Here is a 17,828-nt window from a genome sequence, read left to right as displayed (position 1 = left end):
CGAAATTAAAGATATTCTTTTATAATAACTTCTCCGAACGTGGATGTATCCGCAAATTAAAGTATCTCAATACCGCAATAATAAGTATCTCAAGATTTAGTAAAAGAAGCACTTTAAAAATTAATAGACAAAATTTTTTAAAAAACATCATCACCTTTTTAAAAATATTTTAACTTCTCAAAGTTAAAAGATTTTCAAATAATTAAATTTCAAAAATCTAATCTCTTCTATAAATACCATATACAAAAGAGAGTTTCAAGAAATTTATTTTTTTCTTTAATCTTTTGAAATTTAATTTTTTGAAAAATATTTAACTTTGAAAAATTAATTTTTTTTTTTAATTGATAATTTTTGGAACATTATTTTTATTAATTTTCAAAGTGTCTTTTTATTAAATTTATATATATATATATATATATAAGCGTGAGATCAATTTTCGCGTCCATCCTCGTCCCACCTTTAGTTTTCCGGGCAATACAGGCATCGCAGATTTCATAACAGCCAGACAATATTTTAAAGTCTGGCGCATCTGTATATAAGTCAGGCGCGCAAATTCATCGTCGACAGGAAGAGGGTGAGAAGAAGGGAGCGAAGAGAGAAAGAGAGAGAGAGAGAGAGAGAGAGGGAGCGATAGCTCGCCTGGCGAGGTCGAGAGAGGAGAGGCGAGCGAGAAGCGAAATCGCGCGAGCGTCATCGCGACCAATCGGCGACACTTTGCGCCTCTCGGTCGCAACGTTCGGATCGCATCGTCCCATTGATCGTCGGACGAGTTTTTTTTTTTCCGCGCGATTTTTCGTCCTCGATTTTATTGTCCGCGAAGTGTCGAATCGATCCGCCGAAGTCTCCGCATTTCGAGGAACCATGTCGATAATCTACAGGAATTCGATGAACGTCATCGGCAAGTTCGTGCCCGAAGGACTGCAGCCTCTGTGGAAACATCCAGCTGGTGAGTAAAGTAATCGATCAGGTGGCACGTGCGCCTGTGTATGCATGATGCGCCGGGAGAAAGAGAGAGAGAGAGAGAGAGAGAAATGAGGGAAATGCGAATGACGTTTGTATTTTTTTGTGTACGATAAATATTTCCCTTTGAAGCTGGACATTCAAATCGCTCGCTCTATATTTTTGTTATCGCTTCGATATTTGAACCCAGATAGCGCAAACTTATTCTATAAACATTCTATAAATATTCCTCAGTGAATATTTGAATATTCTAATAAAGTGAAACAAAAAACGATCTATGAATCTGCAGAAAACTTCAAGAGGGGAGACTGTTTTAAATGCAATAGCCTGAGAAGATTTATAAAATATTCTTTTAACACGAGAGAATATTCTATCAAGATTCATAGATAATTTTCCGTAAGAAAATTCTCAAAATAATATATTTGAAGCTAAATAGAATAGTCAAAGAATATATCGTGCTATTCTGGGGAGCAACGACCTGGGGAATTTTTTTCTTTTTTTAATTTCCGGAGTGTGTCCTCTTTTTTTTTTCTCCGCGAAATAATACAATTCAAAAATGTCGTTCTATTTAATCGCGATTTTATCTCGACACTTTTCCTTATCGATCGATGAGACGTAATAAGCGTTTCTTCCGCATCTTTTATTATCGCGTGAGACTTGCGTAAGATATTGACGACATGCAATTTGCCTTTCTCCAAGGTCGACGCATTCTTAAATTAGGTCTCGCATATCTGCATACCGGATTGTAATAAATTCACGCGACTCGTTCTTTTCACATTTTATCGATTCCGCGATATTATCAATCTGAAGAGAGTACTGAAGATATTTTAATATATTCGCGACACTTAATATAAGTATGCAAATTGCGCGAATTTATCTTTGTACAGATATGCGTGTATCACAATCAATTTTTGATAGAGAAGAAACCAAAATATTACTGAATAATACTAATTGATAAGAGGAGCATACAGGATGCTTCAAAGTTAAACGATCGAACTTTATTCTTTTTTTTCGTCTTAATGAAACATTTCTGGATCTATGTTTATATAAATATATGTTTATATATATTTTTTTCTTATTTTTTCTTATAGAACATATTGTCGAAGTTTGATCATTTAACTTTGAAACACCCTGTATATTCGAAAAAAAGATATAAATTAAATTGAAAAGAATAAAAATTGCATTTATTTCATATTTCGAAATTCAGAAGTAGGAACAAACTGTTGGAGAATTTGATTTAAATTTAATATACATGGTGTCCCAGAATTAAACAAACTTTAGGTGGTTATAAAGGACAAATCAGTTTTGTCAATAAACTCGTGTCCGCAAATGAGCTGTTTTGGCATTAGAGAATCAAAGACTAACAAGAGAACCTCGCAAACACATTTAATTTATCAATTTAATTTTGGAACACCTTGTATATTCTTAAACGAGCCACACAAATTTTTGTGTAATTTAACATAATATGGATATATTAAATGGTGACACTAATATTATGTTAATATTTCAAAATCAATGCAAAATTTATAATAATCTGAAAATATCTGTAAATTTTCTGTAAAATCAACATATTTTTAACGATAAAATTAATCTAGGAAAAATGTTATTGACGGTCTGTAATCACTCTCACTCCTATGATAGAATAAAATCAACATTTTTTTTCTGTAAATTTGAACAAATAAATTCTTTCACTAATAATACGAAATATATCTATATATCTATTGTATAAAATTAAAAATTTGTGCATACTTTTCTTTCGTTATTTGAATAATTTAACACTAGAGTTCAATTAACACAACAATAATATATTAAATTAACGCATAAATGTGTTAAATATTTACACAAAAATTTTAATTGGCATATTTTTTAACAAAAAAACACAAATTTTTCAGCTGTACTTTGCGTCGAGCTGTCCTATTTTCTGCCAAAACTGTTGGCGCCCAAGCGATCGCACCATCACCGAATTAAAATATGAATGGAGACAAGGCTTCGGATCTGTGTTAAAGCTACTCTCTAACGAATTTACTCGCGCTATTAGAGCGGAAGGTCGGATAAATGGAGCGAATAGGGTCGGGCAGCGCGCGAGAATGTCGCATCGATTATCATATTTGTCTGCATTGCATATTGTATTCGAATATTGTATGGATATATTTTTCTCTGTGTTTATCTATTATTTCGAGCTAAAATTGCTGCGTTACGAAATGTCGAGTTAATCTTTAAAAAATTGTGTACGCGAGAGATAATGGAGAGGAAAACACGTTGCAGGCATGGCACATTTGACTAATTGAACTCTACATAAAGAATGTCATAATACTTATATTCTCTGTAATTTGTGTTAATTGCCATGTGCTTTCTAGGTCCGCAGACCATCTTCTTCTGGGCACCGCTTTTCAAATGGGTTAGTAATATATTTCTTTAAAAATTATTAAAAATATATTTCTTTCTTTTTAATATATCAATTTTATTAGCTCGTTGCAATTCCGGTAAATTAACTAGTAAATATAAAAATCTAAATAACCAGAGTGTTACGTATAATTATTAATTTTTGTAATAAATACTTTTAATTTCACACTTGATATTTTTACTCTTTAACAATAAGTCTAAAAAAAAGAAGAAAAAAACTATTTATTTTGTTTGTCCGATTTTTAAAAAAACTTTGTCGCAAAACATTATAAGATTGAATAATGCCATGCCTGCATATTACTAATATACAAATTAGTTTTGCTTCAAGGCGATTGCGTAATACAATATTGACAAAAATGTAGGCGTATGTACCAGAAATGCTCTAAATGATGTGTTCATTTATACTATATTGATTTTTCTTGCCATTTAGTAATTTCACAGCAATTCCGAAAAATATGTATATTTATATATTACAGTTTTAAATACATATATATTAAAAATTATTATATATATATATATATATATATATATATATATATATATTTATTATTTTATGTATATAATATGTATTTTTATATAATATAATATATATTATATATATTACATAAATATAATATATATTTTATTTTTAATGAAAATATGCGTTTTATTGAAATCCAATCTGGTTGAGCATTTTATTTCAATGACGAATGACATTTTATAATATCGCGCTAAATTAAAAATAATATAAATATAAAATTCGTGACATTAACCATAAAACAAAGTTTATTTGATTGCCGCCTCTGTTTATATCTGTCATACATCGATGATATATAACTATGTAACGAAAATAATTTATGGATAGATTTGTCAACTTGTAAGAAAATAAATAAATAGAACTCAAATGGAAATACGATCAACTTAAAACAAATATATCATATCATATAATGCTTAAGATTTGATGGTTTTTTTTAATTTTTTTTGGAAGCAAAAGTAATGAGATGATTATAAGATATTATGTAAATTATTCTTTTCGCAGGGGCTCGTCATTGCCGGCCTCGGTGATCTACGAAGGCCAGCGGAGAAGATCTCCATCAGTCAATCTGGTGCCTTGGGCATTACGGGGGTGATCTGGACCAGATACTCCTTAGTCATCACCCCAAGAAATTGGAGTCTTTTTAGCGTGAACCTCTTCGTCGCGTTTACGGCTATATACCAAATTACGAGAGCCTTGAGGTGAATATATCATATCTCGACACGTGCCTTAAAGAGGAAGTAAACGATCGGATCAGTTACATTATTGAATCTCGAAATGTATTACATTTATTCATTTTTGATATAGTTGATTTGTTCCCCAGTTCCTCCTTAAATCACACCATTTATGAATTCTATTTGAAATTCGCATTTTGAGATCTTTATTTCGAGAGTTTTATATAAGCATGTGTTTCCTGAGCACCATTATCTCTATTTTGTTTTTATTCTCTAATAAGTTTTATGTACATAGAAACGAGATTTCTTGTTTATCTTTATACGCGTTTCTGCAAAACTTTTAACACTACAAGAGGAATTAGTTAAGCAAGCGAGTTTTTTGTTTCTTTTGTTTGCGCGCAACGTCTTGTATTATTTATCTTGCTGAATGTCACAAAACACGATGTTGTTTCAATCGTTGACTGCTTCGTATTCCGAGAGTTTACCGAATCAACATTTGTTTCAGGTATCAGTACCAACAAGAAGCTCTGCAGAAGGCAACCCCATCAAACGCAGCTCACTAATGATAACTGTGCTAGATATACATTCCTAGGGGACGAAAATAAGAATACATTTAATTTTTCGCGTTTTGCGAAACGTTCACGTTATTATTTAACTCGTTGGGACGGATAGTCTAGTGACATCTAGTATATCTGACCAATATATCTTAATGACGAATGAGAAAATGTAAAAATAATCGTTAAGTTACATCATCTGACTTAAATTTCTTAAAATCGTATATACATGTAATATATAACTGCGTTTAAAGAGACAGATCTATTAGCAAATTAAGCATTATAGATATTTCTAAATAGGGCGAATTAATATTGTCTGGAATAGTAGAAGAAGACAATTCTGAAAAGACATGTAAATCGATCTGAAGCAACAATCTGACACCTAATTGTTGTTTAATTTGGCATCGTGATTAGGACGTCTTCTAAACTTCGAGATATTTTTTACTTATCTCCTGTAAGAGTCGAACGGAACAAGTTACAAATTTTACATAATGTCGATTGAGTTTTTTGGGTGTCAAACTGTGATACGTATGACGCATAATACTTGGTCGTAACGTTGATGTTACGTGATAAATCAATATTGTACGGTTAGATTAAATATAACTACGATCGACTGGAATCTTGCCAAATCTCGCAAGTAACGGACATTGCAAATTTAATCAAATCGTATGTACTGGTCTCATCGATTGTACATACATATATATGTTCTCGGCGTCACGTGCGTTCCATCTTTCGACGTAAGAATGTTCACGGTGCTTCCGCCCGACATATCGACACTACACGACGATTCAGAAAAGAATGGATGAATGTACAAATGTGTATATCTCACTTATTATTGCTGTAACTGCCTCGCTTTGATTAGTTGAAATAAATTATGGATATTTTTAATATCATTGTGTTATGAAATGTATAGCGAGCAACTGCATTCGAAGTTCAGCAAGACACGTGTACATAGTTGAACCTGTAAAACCTGTTGGATTATGCGCGAGTGTTTATGAATAATGATAAGTTGTTAGACGTTAAAGCGCGCGGTATTATGTTTCCCTTCTTGATTATTACATCTTCCCTTTAAAGCGTAGAAAAGTGGCGTGCTTGATAATGGGAATAATGCACATTAACGTCTATTCATATCCTCTGAACGCTGAGCATACAGATATTTCACATCACCGATCAAGGTAGACATTCTGTTTGATTAATGAGTTTTATCACGCTTTCGTGACGACAGTCTTGTGTCTTGTGTTGGATACAATAAAGATTCATCGATACCTTTTAAGTTTGTAAATTTTTGTTATTAATCATTGTAATATCAATTTTTATAAAAGTATATACCCGGGTCACATAAGATATATCAGTTATCGATAATATATTGTTTATATATGTATATATTGGTAATTTATTATCAGTGAGACTTATTTATATCAAATTTATTGGAACTCTGATTTATAAAACACAAATTTATTTTCGTAAAATATAATCATATTGATAATGCTTTTTGGTCACATATTCATTTTATGTATTAAATTAAATTTAAATTTTTTTTTTAAACAAGAAAAATATTGATTTCAACATTATGCTTTTGAAGATTGTTGTTATGAAAAAAATGAAACATGTTTTATTTATATATTTACATCTGTACACTTCTCTGTTAAAGGAAATAAATGATTTATTTTCATCATGTATCAAGATATACTATGCACTCCTATAATATATACAGAAAATTTTTGAAGGATTAAACTTTGCCAGTTTTAGTATATTCAGAAACAAAAAATATATTACATAAACATTGGTTCCTGAAAATGGTGCATTATTGATTTAAATCATGTATTTATTATTATTATTAGAACATTATTTATTATTAATCATTTATTATTAAAAAAAAGAAAATACGTTGCTGAGTTTTCCATTTTAAAATGTTATTCATTGTTTTTAATACAAATTTGACATCTTTGCGAGATCGAATTTAATACTTTATAAATTTCATATTTATCTTGTTTTAACTCAATGAATACTAAGTTATAATCTTCTTTTATTTTTTAAAACGTCATATAATTATATTATAAAAAAATTATATATTTTTATATATAAACGTATTTAATATTTATATATAACATTTAATATACATATATTTATATGTATATATACATGAATATTTATATGTATGAGTTTATATATGGACTTCGCGATTGAAGAGCGAGTCTGCTATAGTCTTCGCAAATGCTTAATAATTTTATTATATATAAAATGAAATGTCATTCTCTAATGAATGTCAATATATTATATATTTTTATTATCATTTAAAAAAAAGGGAGTAGATTTTAGTTGGCGGAATTTATTATTATTATTATTAAAAAAAATATAGTTCTCGTATATAAAGATAAATAAAAGATAAATAAAGATAAATCTCGTTCTGACAAAGCATCTTTCTTTTTATTAGAAAATTTTCCAGCAGACACTTTGCGCAGAATCTGCTTTCGACTTGGCTACCTCGCTCGCAACATTGTAATCAATCATTCGAAGAATGATCGAGCGCATTATCTGAAAAAATCCTGCGACACATCATTGTACATTATCTCCGTGCGTTGTTCGCCCACGTAAAATGTGATTTACACCCCCGAAAGAGTCTCGGTGGCGCGCGTCGCGCGAATCGATGAACGGCGACTTTAGTTCGCGGAACGGCCGCGCAAGGCCACCCGGCGCCACCGTCGCTCGTCGTTTGACGGCTGACAGGCTGACGGTGCGCCGTGCGAACTGCGCGCCGTACACGTGCGACTTACGCAGTTCGTGGTTGCACTGTCGCAAGGGCGGATGAGATATCCGCCGTCACTCCGGTCCCGCGAGGTCTTCGCTTTGGTGACATCCGCGTTCGATTCCGCCGAGTACTTCGAGCGAGTCAACGTCGTCGGTTCGACCAAGAGAGAGAGAGAGAGAAATAGATATACGAATCTGAAAGAGAGAGAAGAGAGTTGCAAATTTCAGGAGCGAGCTCATTGACGCACGTCGCAAAATGTTCTCCGGCCTGACGAATCAGGTATCCAATTGGATGGGGAAGAAGCCCGAGAACGGCAGCGAGGTGACAGGCGAGCAGAAGGTCACCTCCCCGGAAGCCGAGAGCGCCGTGGATCTCGAGAAGAAGAACAATACCAGGTACGTCGTTCTCCCCTTATCAGCCATAACCTGCAATATCGTCCAGGTCCGTTGACCTGGGTCTGCGCGTGACATCTCCTTCCGATAACGGAATGTCAGCCGCGAGAATCCCGGAGCCGAATCCGTTCATCGCGAGATCGATTTCTCCCGAGCCGGATAATTTTGACAGGGGATGGTACATCTTGCTCTCTCCCTCCCCCCTCCCCCGCCTTCGAGATCTCTCCCTCGTTAATGATATGAAAACAATCGAAGCCGATGAGCGATATTCAATTTTCTAGGTGGAAGGCTAGTGAAAAATTCTGACAATCGGCGCGTGTTTAATTTGTCACGAAATAATGAAATGAAGGTCACTTTCGAGATTCGATGTAAGTTACTTATTGTTAGTACGTGTAAATTTATCTCCGCCGTGGAAAAGCGACGAATGCATTCTCGAGATTAGATCAATAACGCCCGCGACTTACGTAAAGAGTAGCGCTACGATATCTCTCGCGCGAATCGCGAGGCTGTCGGATTTACTCCGCGGTTCTGGATGCTTTTGACTGTATTATTTCTTGAAATCTTTCTCATTCGCGCACAGTTCAATGATCGATTTTGCAGTAACCGCGTAAGTGCTTTGGAAAGTTTCGGCCTGTAAGAGTAATATTACATTCGTCGTACGACAAACTTTTTAAGCACACTGATTGGCTGCAAAATAGAACATTTCTCGAGTCTCTAGGCATTAGCTAATCAATGCGCTTAAATAGTTTGTCGCTTGTTCGACAAATACGTAACGTACTTTTTTCGAATCGTTTCGATGTAAGTCGCAATAATATATATGTATATAATTGCAACAAACGCAATAGCTCGTATACGTAATACATCCTGGGACTTACGTGATATTTATCGAACTTTTTATTTATCTAACTGCGTGTCAATTTTTAATTTTACGATTGTGCAGAATAATTGTGACGCAGTTTTTTGAGATATTTTTTTTTTATAAGAGGGTATTTAACGTCAACCGAATATTTATTTTTTATTTTTTATTTATTTATTTATTTTTTTTTTGACACATTTAATTCTTTTTTTTTACTCAGATACCAATGATCTTATGTGTTATCATATGATTTTTATTTCCGATTATTCTACATTTGTTATTCTACATTTTAAAAAGGTTTTTGAGATATTGATGACAGAGAGAGAGATAGACGATACTGTGATATACAGTAAATATTATTATTATTATTATTATTGATACACATGTGCAATTAATTTCGTGGTTTGACGCAAAAACATATTTGAAAGCATCCGCGATGGAATATGCGATATTATTGATAGGTTACACACACACACACACACACATCGTATACATACACACATCACATCACGCACGCGCGCGTGTGTGATTTGATATATTTGATTGCGATATATATCTCTCTCTCTTTAATTGATAAAAATTTTATTTTACTTCTAGCATTTAAATTCTTTGCAAATAAAACTTTTAGGGAAATTACATTAATTATGGTAAACTTTTTTTATCACTACAAATTGTAATAAAGAATATGTACTGCATATTTAATATATCGTGAAGATATTGAATATACATATAAATAAGAAGGTAGATATATAATATATTTTAAATGCATATAATTTTCACAAATTTTCGTCAATCGTTGGATTGTTTACAATATAAGAGTAAAAAATTATCAAGGAAAGGATTTTTTTTTTTGGTATAAAAAAAAATTCAGTGATCTGGACCAGCTAAACGAGCAAAGGTAAGGTGTCAATGGCATAATATCATAAATAGTGTGTGATTATCTTTAATCAGATGTAAAGTAATTTATAAACGTTTCGACTGTACTTAGTTTTCTTCAGTAAGGAAAAAATAATAAAAATGAATACGAAAAGAGATGCCTAACTAATTTTTTAATTCCCCGAAAATCAGTAAAATTTCATGAGAATTTTTTATTATAATTTTTACATAATTTTTCCGTGTATAAAAGAAATCTCTGAAAATTCCTGGAAATATACATCCCGATAATAATAGTTCATAAGAAGTATAATAATAAATACAAAAATTACTATATATACATACAGTCGCGATTAAACTTTTATCGCGAATGGAGTCTCGATGCGCGAACGAGCGACATTATTATCAAGGCACGCACATCGCGGTTTCCATTTCGTGAATTCCAATATATTCGCTAGGCGGACGTTTGGTCGAACAGCGGGGATTGATTTCGCGCAAATGCACAAGTCGCTTTTGTGAGTATTGACATTTGACGCGCGCAACTGTCATTGTCGTGACGCACGCATATTATTTCGCGGTAAACACAGGATCGAAACGTGCGTATGTATATACGGTGTATGTTATTGCGGTGTCGTTGAGATCGCGGGGATATAAGCATTTTATTACTGCTCGAATTACTAAAGACACGTGTGCGCGTCATATACGGTGAGAACTATAACGTTAATGGTTCATGTTTTTTTAAAGTACGAGGAAGAAGTGAGAACTTTAGAGAATTTTTCTCGAAAAGATAGAAAATTTTATTATCTAAATTTTATATCTTAAATTTTATCTAAAATCTTAAATTTTATATCTTAGAGTCACATTTCTTCTCGATATTGATAGCGAAAATAATATATATAGATATGTAAGTATATGTTTTGAAAAACATGTGACACGATTAGCATAAAAGATTAGCATAAAAGATTAGCATAAAAGATTAGCGTAAAAGATTAGCGTAAAAGATTAGCATAAAAGATTAAAATAGAGATGTTTAAATAATAAAAAGGCATATATATACTTGCGTGTCTTGTTTCTATAAATAAAATATCAACAAATAAAATATAAGTGAAAATAAGTATATATATATATATATATATATATATATATATATATATATATATATTTCTTGTGAAATTTTCAAATCAATCATTATAATTCAATCATTATACATTATAAACGGAATCAATGTAATTTTGTTAAAAATTATATCTGCAGAGAATTTAAATGTTATGTGTGAGTAAAATAATAATTTTATAAGATAAATGTTCATATTTATATTAATTTACACTTCTCCGATCACTTTTCTTTTGACATATATTTTGGAAGATATATTCCTAAGTATTTCTATGTATTCCTAAGTAATACATGTTTTGAATTTTGTGACGCTCTCTTTTGGTTTCTGAAATATGCGATTTTGAAATCGTGAAAATAACATTTTTAGAAAAGCAGAGTTAATCCCAATCATCTTAAACTTGATATACGTTTTTAAGATCATGATCGTCATTGATAATTTAAAAGATTTTCATCATTATTAATCATTTACAGATTAGAGATTTAAATTAGGATTATTTTTGACAACTTTGAAGATAACTTTGAACCTTTGAATTTCTTTAAAGCTTTAAAGAATATATTTGTACGAATTTTGCAAATTCATCTAAAAACGCTAAAAATATTGTATAAATTAAATTAATTAATTTATTAATTTATATATTAATATATATTAATATTAATTAATTAATATATATGCTCAAAAAAATATATAATTATTCAACATTAATTATTGTAATATTAGAAATTTTATTTGGATTTTATCATATAATTTTATAAGTGCACTTCGATAGTAATTGCGGTATTATATTATTATTATATTAAATTAATAATTGTATAATTTTGATTTTTTGAAATTTTGAAGATTGAAGTATCGAAATTTCGAAGATTCAAAGCTTCGAAACTTCAAACTTCGAAGATGTTAGTGTCGAAGCTTCGAAGCTTCGATGTCAAAGCCCTCGAAGCAAATTACCGGCCTTAATTTAAAATAAGCAAGTATATCAAATTCATTTATTTCAAACTTTCTTTTGTGCAGAAAATTCCAAACCATGTATTTTATAGTTTTACTTTATTATAAAGCAAAGGCCTGGGCGAGGGAGAGGGAGCCTCAAGAACTAACCTAACCCAAACCTACCCTTGATTTTAAATTGAAACTAGATTAGGTTAAGCCGTTGTCACACTACGCATTGTGAACGTAGATTCGGATTACTTACTGCGAATTGTCGATCATCCGATCAAAGCGAAGTAATACTACTTGAGTATTTCGCTCTAATTGGGTAGTCGACAATTCGCAATAATCCTGTCCGCAATGCGTGGTGTAACAACGGCTTTAGGTTAATTTCTCGGAGCTTTTCCTCGTCTTTATTTAAGTTTTTATTTTTTATTTTTCATAATAATTTTTACGATATTGTGAGCGCCATAAAATTCAAACCGTATATTATTGTACTTAGAAATGTACTTTTTACAATATATGTCAAAAGGAAAGTGATCCGTGAAGTGTAAGTTAAGTTAAACATTTACCAAAAATGTTATGCAAGTGAAAAATGTTTTTCTTATCGAAAGCTATTCAGTTTTATTTCAGTGTATGTACGAACTTAAGAGGCTTTATATTTTTTTTGTATGAATGAAAAATATTAGAAAATTCATATAATAAAAAAAAAAAAATTTAGAAAATTGTACTAAAAAATATTTAAAATATTTTCTTTACTTGGAATTTTGAACAAAAATACCTGAAAGATCAAGGAATTTTTTTTTACAAAATTTGAGTAGAGAACATCCTATTTTATAATTTTTTAAAAAAACGTTCTATAATAAATCAAATTGTATACATCATCATTAATTATTATATAATTTTTTTATATATTATTCTATGTGCGAATTGTGAATTATATGATTTTTTTACTGCAAATTTGTCTCTCGTAATGCGTTTTGGCATTCTCTGTTAATCCTATATATTTCGGAGATTCATAAGCGTAATTAGTATCGCTGAGAATTTGATCTCGCTTCGCTGCAACTCTTTCTCGAATATGTAATTAGTCTCATTGTGTTACAATGCAATAGCATATAAATCGCGGCTTTTACGTCTCTTCGGCGACATCGTAAATTTTCGGCTGAGTAAGAAAGTTTTTAAACGAGGCGAACTTTTTTACGTTCCCGAATTTGAGGAAGTGATTAAAATTAGTGGGGGGGGGAGTCGCGTCCGTAATTCTATCTCAGCTATCAAGTTTTAATCCGATTTCTTTGCACTAATCGAATTAATCGATCGGTTTTGTATGTTATATGTGATTTATTGTATTCGCGGTATTTACAGCCGTTTATTTATTTATTTTATTATTATTATTATTATTATTATTATTATTATTATTATTATTATTATTATTATTATTATTGTGCGTACATTTTATAATATCTGTGAACAGAAATTGGCGTTGCAATCAGATTGTTGTTCATCGTTTAATTAATCATCTTTCATACCGATGCGAATAATTCGCTGACATTCCGTTTTCTCTTTCTAATCCTCTCAAGGTTTCAATTTTTCTTTTAAATACACGGAGATGAAAAGGGTTATATTCCCCATTAAAGAGCACGTAATATTTCCTATTAAAGGGCACGTAATATTTCCCATTAAAGCGCGAAATTCCCATTCATCTAGAATTTCAGTTCGGATTTCGCGAAACATCAGATTTAAAACGATTCTCTTTCTTGTCTCGCAGTCCCAAGGGTAATAAATTGGAAATGTTAGCCGGGGTAAAGAATCAAATGTCCGGTTGGTTGAGCGGCGGTATACCTGGATTAAGCCGCGGCGCCGGAGCCGGCGAGGGCGAGGCCCCGCAATCAGCTGAGACAGAAGAGACCCAGGAGCCTCAAGAGAGCCAGGCTCCCGTTGGTGAACAAGTGAAGGATGACGATGCAAGCAGGTAGTTGTGTATTTCACATTTTATTAGATTGTTGCACGCATATATATATATATATATATATATATATATATATATATATATATAATGTTACTTTTTCATCTATTTTTTAATTAATTTTCAAGAAGATAATATATGTACGTAATTGAAAAACTCTAGTAATATTTTTCGTCTTTTATGATATTAGAAAGATATTTTTACAATCTTGATTCGATCGAATAAGAAATTTAAAATATAAAAATATCAGAAACGTGTGTTTTTATCCCGGATATTAAATTCAATTTTCTTATATCGATATTCAGTTTCTTCTCACGTTGATTTTAAAGGAAGCGCGCTCAGTTCAAAATAATGAAAATATTGGTTTTTTTTTTCTATTTAAAAAAATAGATAATTTTTTAAATCTATTTTAAGCTATACAGAATGACTTTTGGATATGTTTAAGTTTCTAAAAAAATATTTGACATATAAAAATGGCGTCAAAATTTTTGACACTCTCTCTTTTATAATATCACGTTTTTCAAACTTTATGTACCTTTTTCTTGGTAATCATTGGTTTGATTATTATTATTATTATTTTTTAATCTATTTAAAAATAAATTATGATACTCTCTTTGTTAAAATTGTTTTTCAAAATTTATGTATTTTTTCTTGGAAATCATTGGTTTGATTATTATTATTTTTTAATTATTTAATTATTATTTATTTAAAATTTTTTTTTATCTATTTAAAAATAAATTATGATTTTTGTCGTTTTTTTTTTAATTGATTTTACCAAAAAGTATGATTAAGGTTATCAGAAACATTGACTTTATTTAAATTCTAATTACAATTCGAAAAGAGAACTTAACAAAGATTTGACATCGATCAAATATTTAAATTATATTTTTAATTGATGTTAAATTTTTTTTTGTTTAATAATAAAAAAGCTATTATCATTTCGTTTAGAAAAAAGAATAAAAATACATAAATAATTCTGATATGATTTTACAATCGCACCTATATCTTTAAAGTCGCAACATGATAATATTATACATAGTATAAAATTTTCAAAAAAATTATTATAATTTGAGAAATTGCAAACACAAAAATCTAAGCGTATTTTTGTAAAAGAATAACGTCACTTTAACACAGTACTTGTGTGCGGGTATGATTATCGAAAGATGTTTTTATAAAACTGAAGCTTTCGAAATCCAATATTTCACAAGCGACGATGCAATACTATTATTGGATAAAAACAACTAAATTCACGGAGAAAATATTTTTACAGCGCAACCGGTGGAGCGGATAGCGGTCCCGCGAGTTTAGAGGGCACTCCAACTGATGACAAAAATGGACAACAGGCTTTTGGTGCCGGTAAGTGTTATCATATTATTATAGATGAATAGAGAGATTGTTCGGCGCAATTTTTCGAGCATTCTCGCCACGTCAGAGAAAAATTAATTGGTTCCGCGCTTTCTCTGAAAATTATGTTATTAAAGTTTTAATTAAATTCTTGTCTATTATATAAATATATCATAAATATATTTTTTATATAAGAGATGATGAAAAGCACGATGAACATACATTCATGTAAAGATGATATCAGCTGATATCTGTCATGCGAATTTTTTTTTTTTACGATGCAAATAGAAAATTGATAATGAAATTCATAGCGTTTTTCGTCAGTCTGACGCTAAAATCAATTTAAAAAATCACAGGTACATGGAAAGAGAGAGAGACAGAGAGATGTTAATTGCGTTATACATAGATAGAATATGCGCCTCGTGCATTTCGGTGTCCGCTCATGTCCGATCGTTCGTGTCCACTCTACAATGGAGATTTGATTTCCTGAAGGGAACGGCTCTGCGAAGCAGCATACATATTCATTGGTAAAATAGCTAACGGTAGCATTTCACGCTTTACAAGCACGAGATTTAGCATACATTTATCGGAATAATGCGATTAAGCAGCGAGATATTATCGATTTATAATTGCACGCGTTATTAATCATCGTTAATAGTTTCGCCAATATATATGTAGTCAAGCTATGTAGCTTTCGAATAGACTTATAATTTTATTTCTCAAAAATAAAGAGAGATCTTTAAAAGAGTTCATTTCATTTAAATTTTTAGCGCGAGCATAATTTCAAACGATGCTTGAAAATCGCGTTTATCCTCATTATTTTTACGCTGCGCGTACATTAACTCGTTTCAACATTTTTAAATTATTTAATGTAGGAAAGGTGCTCTCTCTCTCTCTCTCTCTTTCTCTTCTCGTGATATAGGTATTTTATCGTTACTCAAACCAACCAGCTTGAATAGTCTCTCGAGTCGACAAATAATGATTCCCTTAGATGTAAATCGTACTTTGTTATGAAGTTCTAAAGCTTCTAAAGCTCGTTTTCTCGCTCTTATACATATTGTATGTATGTCCTCAATATTAAACAAATAATTTCTTTCTCCAATGAGAATACGTTATTATGCCACGGATCTTATCATTTTTCTTGCATCGTGTTATTTTTCGCACGATGCGAATTTATTTCTTCCAAGAATTTATTTCTTCCAAGTATTTATTTTTTCCCAGGACCTGCTCACAACGGAATTCAGTGGCGTGAGAGAAAATGAAGTAGCATACGGTATGCGTGGCAATGAAAGGTGGCGCGTAATATAAGTTCGGGGGAAATAAGAGAGAAATTTTAGGGCGCGTTGACAGATGCATTTTGATTCGCGAATAAAATATATATTTAAATTTGCCCGAATCAGGAACTGTTTCATATGCAAGTTTTTTTTTTTAGCAAAGTGCAGAGTGCCTGGGAATTTATGAGAGCGGAACTGAAAATGTAGGAGCAGCGATACTTGAGAAAAATTTTTTATAAGTACTCTTGTGTCACTTGGAGTAAACTGAAATCAAAGGATGATCATTAATATATGGCAGATTTATTTTTTTTTTATATTTTTGTTTTTATTTAAGTTATTTCTATTTTTTATTTATCTACATTTTATATTTCAATTTTTTGTTATCTATTTTTTATTATCCGTATCCGCGAGATAAGAGAGATAAATTTGAATTATATATTAAAATGTCAATTATTTTAATTTATAAAGACGAAACGAGATTTGATTATAATATCATTTTGCAATAATGTTTTCGACGGAATATTGCCGAGTCGAGTTAATGCTTTTATACACATTTCGCGATTCTGTACGAGACGAATTAAAAACGTTTTAAATTAATCCGTTAATTACAGGTTTATAGCGCTCGCGCAATTATTAGTTAATTTGCCTCAGTCGCGTTTGATTACGCACACCGATAAATCCTGTGGGCTCCGCAGAAAATTCGATTTCTGCCGCGAGCTGTTATCTACGCTTACACGCACGTGATATTATGGCCGCACACGCGGCGTATCTCTCTTTTTTCATCCATTTTCCCAGAGAAATTGCCTCTGTATTATTCATATACCTTTTATCTGGACGTTACCTTTTTGTGGGTCCCGTCAGCCGCTCTGGCAAAGATACATATGATACTTGGAAATTATACGTATTCTTTGCACACACACGCGGGCTTTCTTTTCTCTTCAAGAAAAGTATTTTCTCTCTTTTTTTTTCGGCCAAAAACCGTCCCATTGTAATGCATCACATCTTGTAAATAATTGAAAGGGACAACTATTACGTGCTGCTGCATTAAAGACTACATGTGTGGATAAAGGCACGCTATACGTCACAGAATATAGAATATATCCCCTTTAATATTTCGCGTATCTCGTTATACAAATACATACATCGTGTTCGCTCGTTGTAGAATAAATCGCTCGCATAGCGTTTGTTTATTTTGAATATCTCTTCATTTTATTACGTAAGGATTATTGATTCTTTA

At 31.4% G+C, this 17,828-nt stretch overlaps 2 protein-coding genes across 6 annotated transcripts in view; both read left to right on the top strand.

Moving 5' to 3' along the window:
* Positions 1-647: 647 nt before the first annotated feature.
* LOC126851762 (uncharacterized) lies at positions 648-5,993 on the top strand. Its single transcript, XM_050596056.1, has 4 exons — positions 648-946; positions 3,318-3,358; positions 4,382-4,578; positions 5,057-5,993. The coding sequence occupies exons 1-4, from the start codon at positions 862-864 to the stop codon at positions 5,112-5,114; spliced, it is 381 nt and encodes a 126-aa protein (XP_050452013.1). The 5' UTR covers positions 648-861; the 3' UTR covers positions 5,115-5,993.
* A 1,872-nt stretch (positions 5,994-7,865) lies between these two features.
* Positions 7,866-17,828, top strand: part of LOC126851785 (synapse-associated protein of 47 kDa) — a 132,282-nt gene continuing 122,319 nt past the window's right edge. For 3 of the 5 annotated variants that reach the window (XM_050596111.1, XM_050596110.1, XM_050596112.1), the window contains exons 1-3: positions 7,866-8,249; positions 13,776-13,982; positions 15,244-15,329. In XM_050596111.1, coding sequence (XP_050452068.1) covers positions 8,110-8,249; positions 13,776-13,982; positions 15,244-15,329 — 433 coding nt within the window. In that variant the 5' untranslated portion in view covers positions 7,866-8,109. The remainder of the gene's footprint in view (positions 8,250-13,775; positions 13,983-15,243; positions 15,330-17,828) is intronic. The other 2 variants (XM_050596109.1, XM_050596108.1) reach the window with 2 other exon arrangements.

This window comes from Cataglyphis hispanica, chromosome 8 (assembly GCF_021464435.1).
Source record: "Cataglyphis hispanica isolate Lineage 1 chromosome 8, ULB_Chis1_1.0, whole genome shotgun sequence".
In the NCBI taxonomy this organism is placed as follows: Eukaryota; Metazoa; Arthropoda; class Insecta; order Hymenoptera; family Formicidae; genus Cataglyphis; species Cataglyphis hispanica.
This window is presented reverse-complemented; position numbering and strand designations above follow the sequence as displayed.

Bases quoted from the DNA above. Each gene is read 5' to 3' on its own strand.
- LOC126851762 (XM_050596056.1), top strand. From the start codon at position 862: ATGTCGATAATCTACAGGAATTCGATGAACGTCATCGGCAAGTTCGTG. The intron at 947-3,317 runs GTGAGTAAAGTA...TGTGCTTTCTAG, and splicing joins TCTGTGGAAACATCCAGCTG to GTCCGCAGACCATCTTCTTC. The intron at 4,579-5,056 runs GTGAATATATCA...CATTTGTTTCAG, and splicing joins CAAATTACGAGAGCCTTGAG to GTATCAGTACCAACAAGAAG.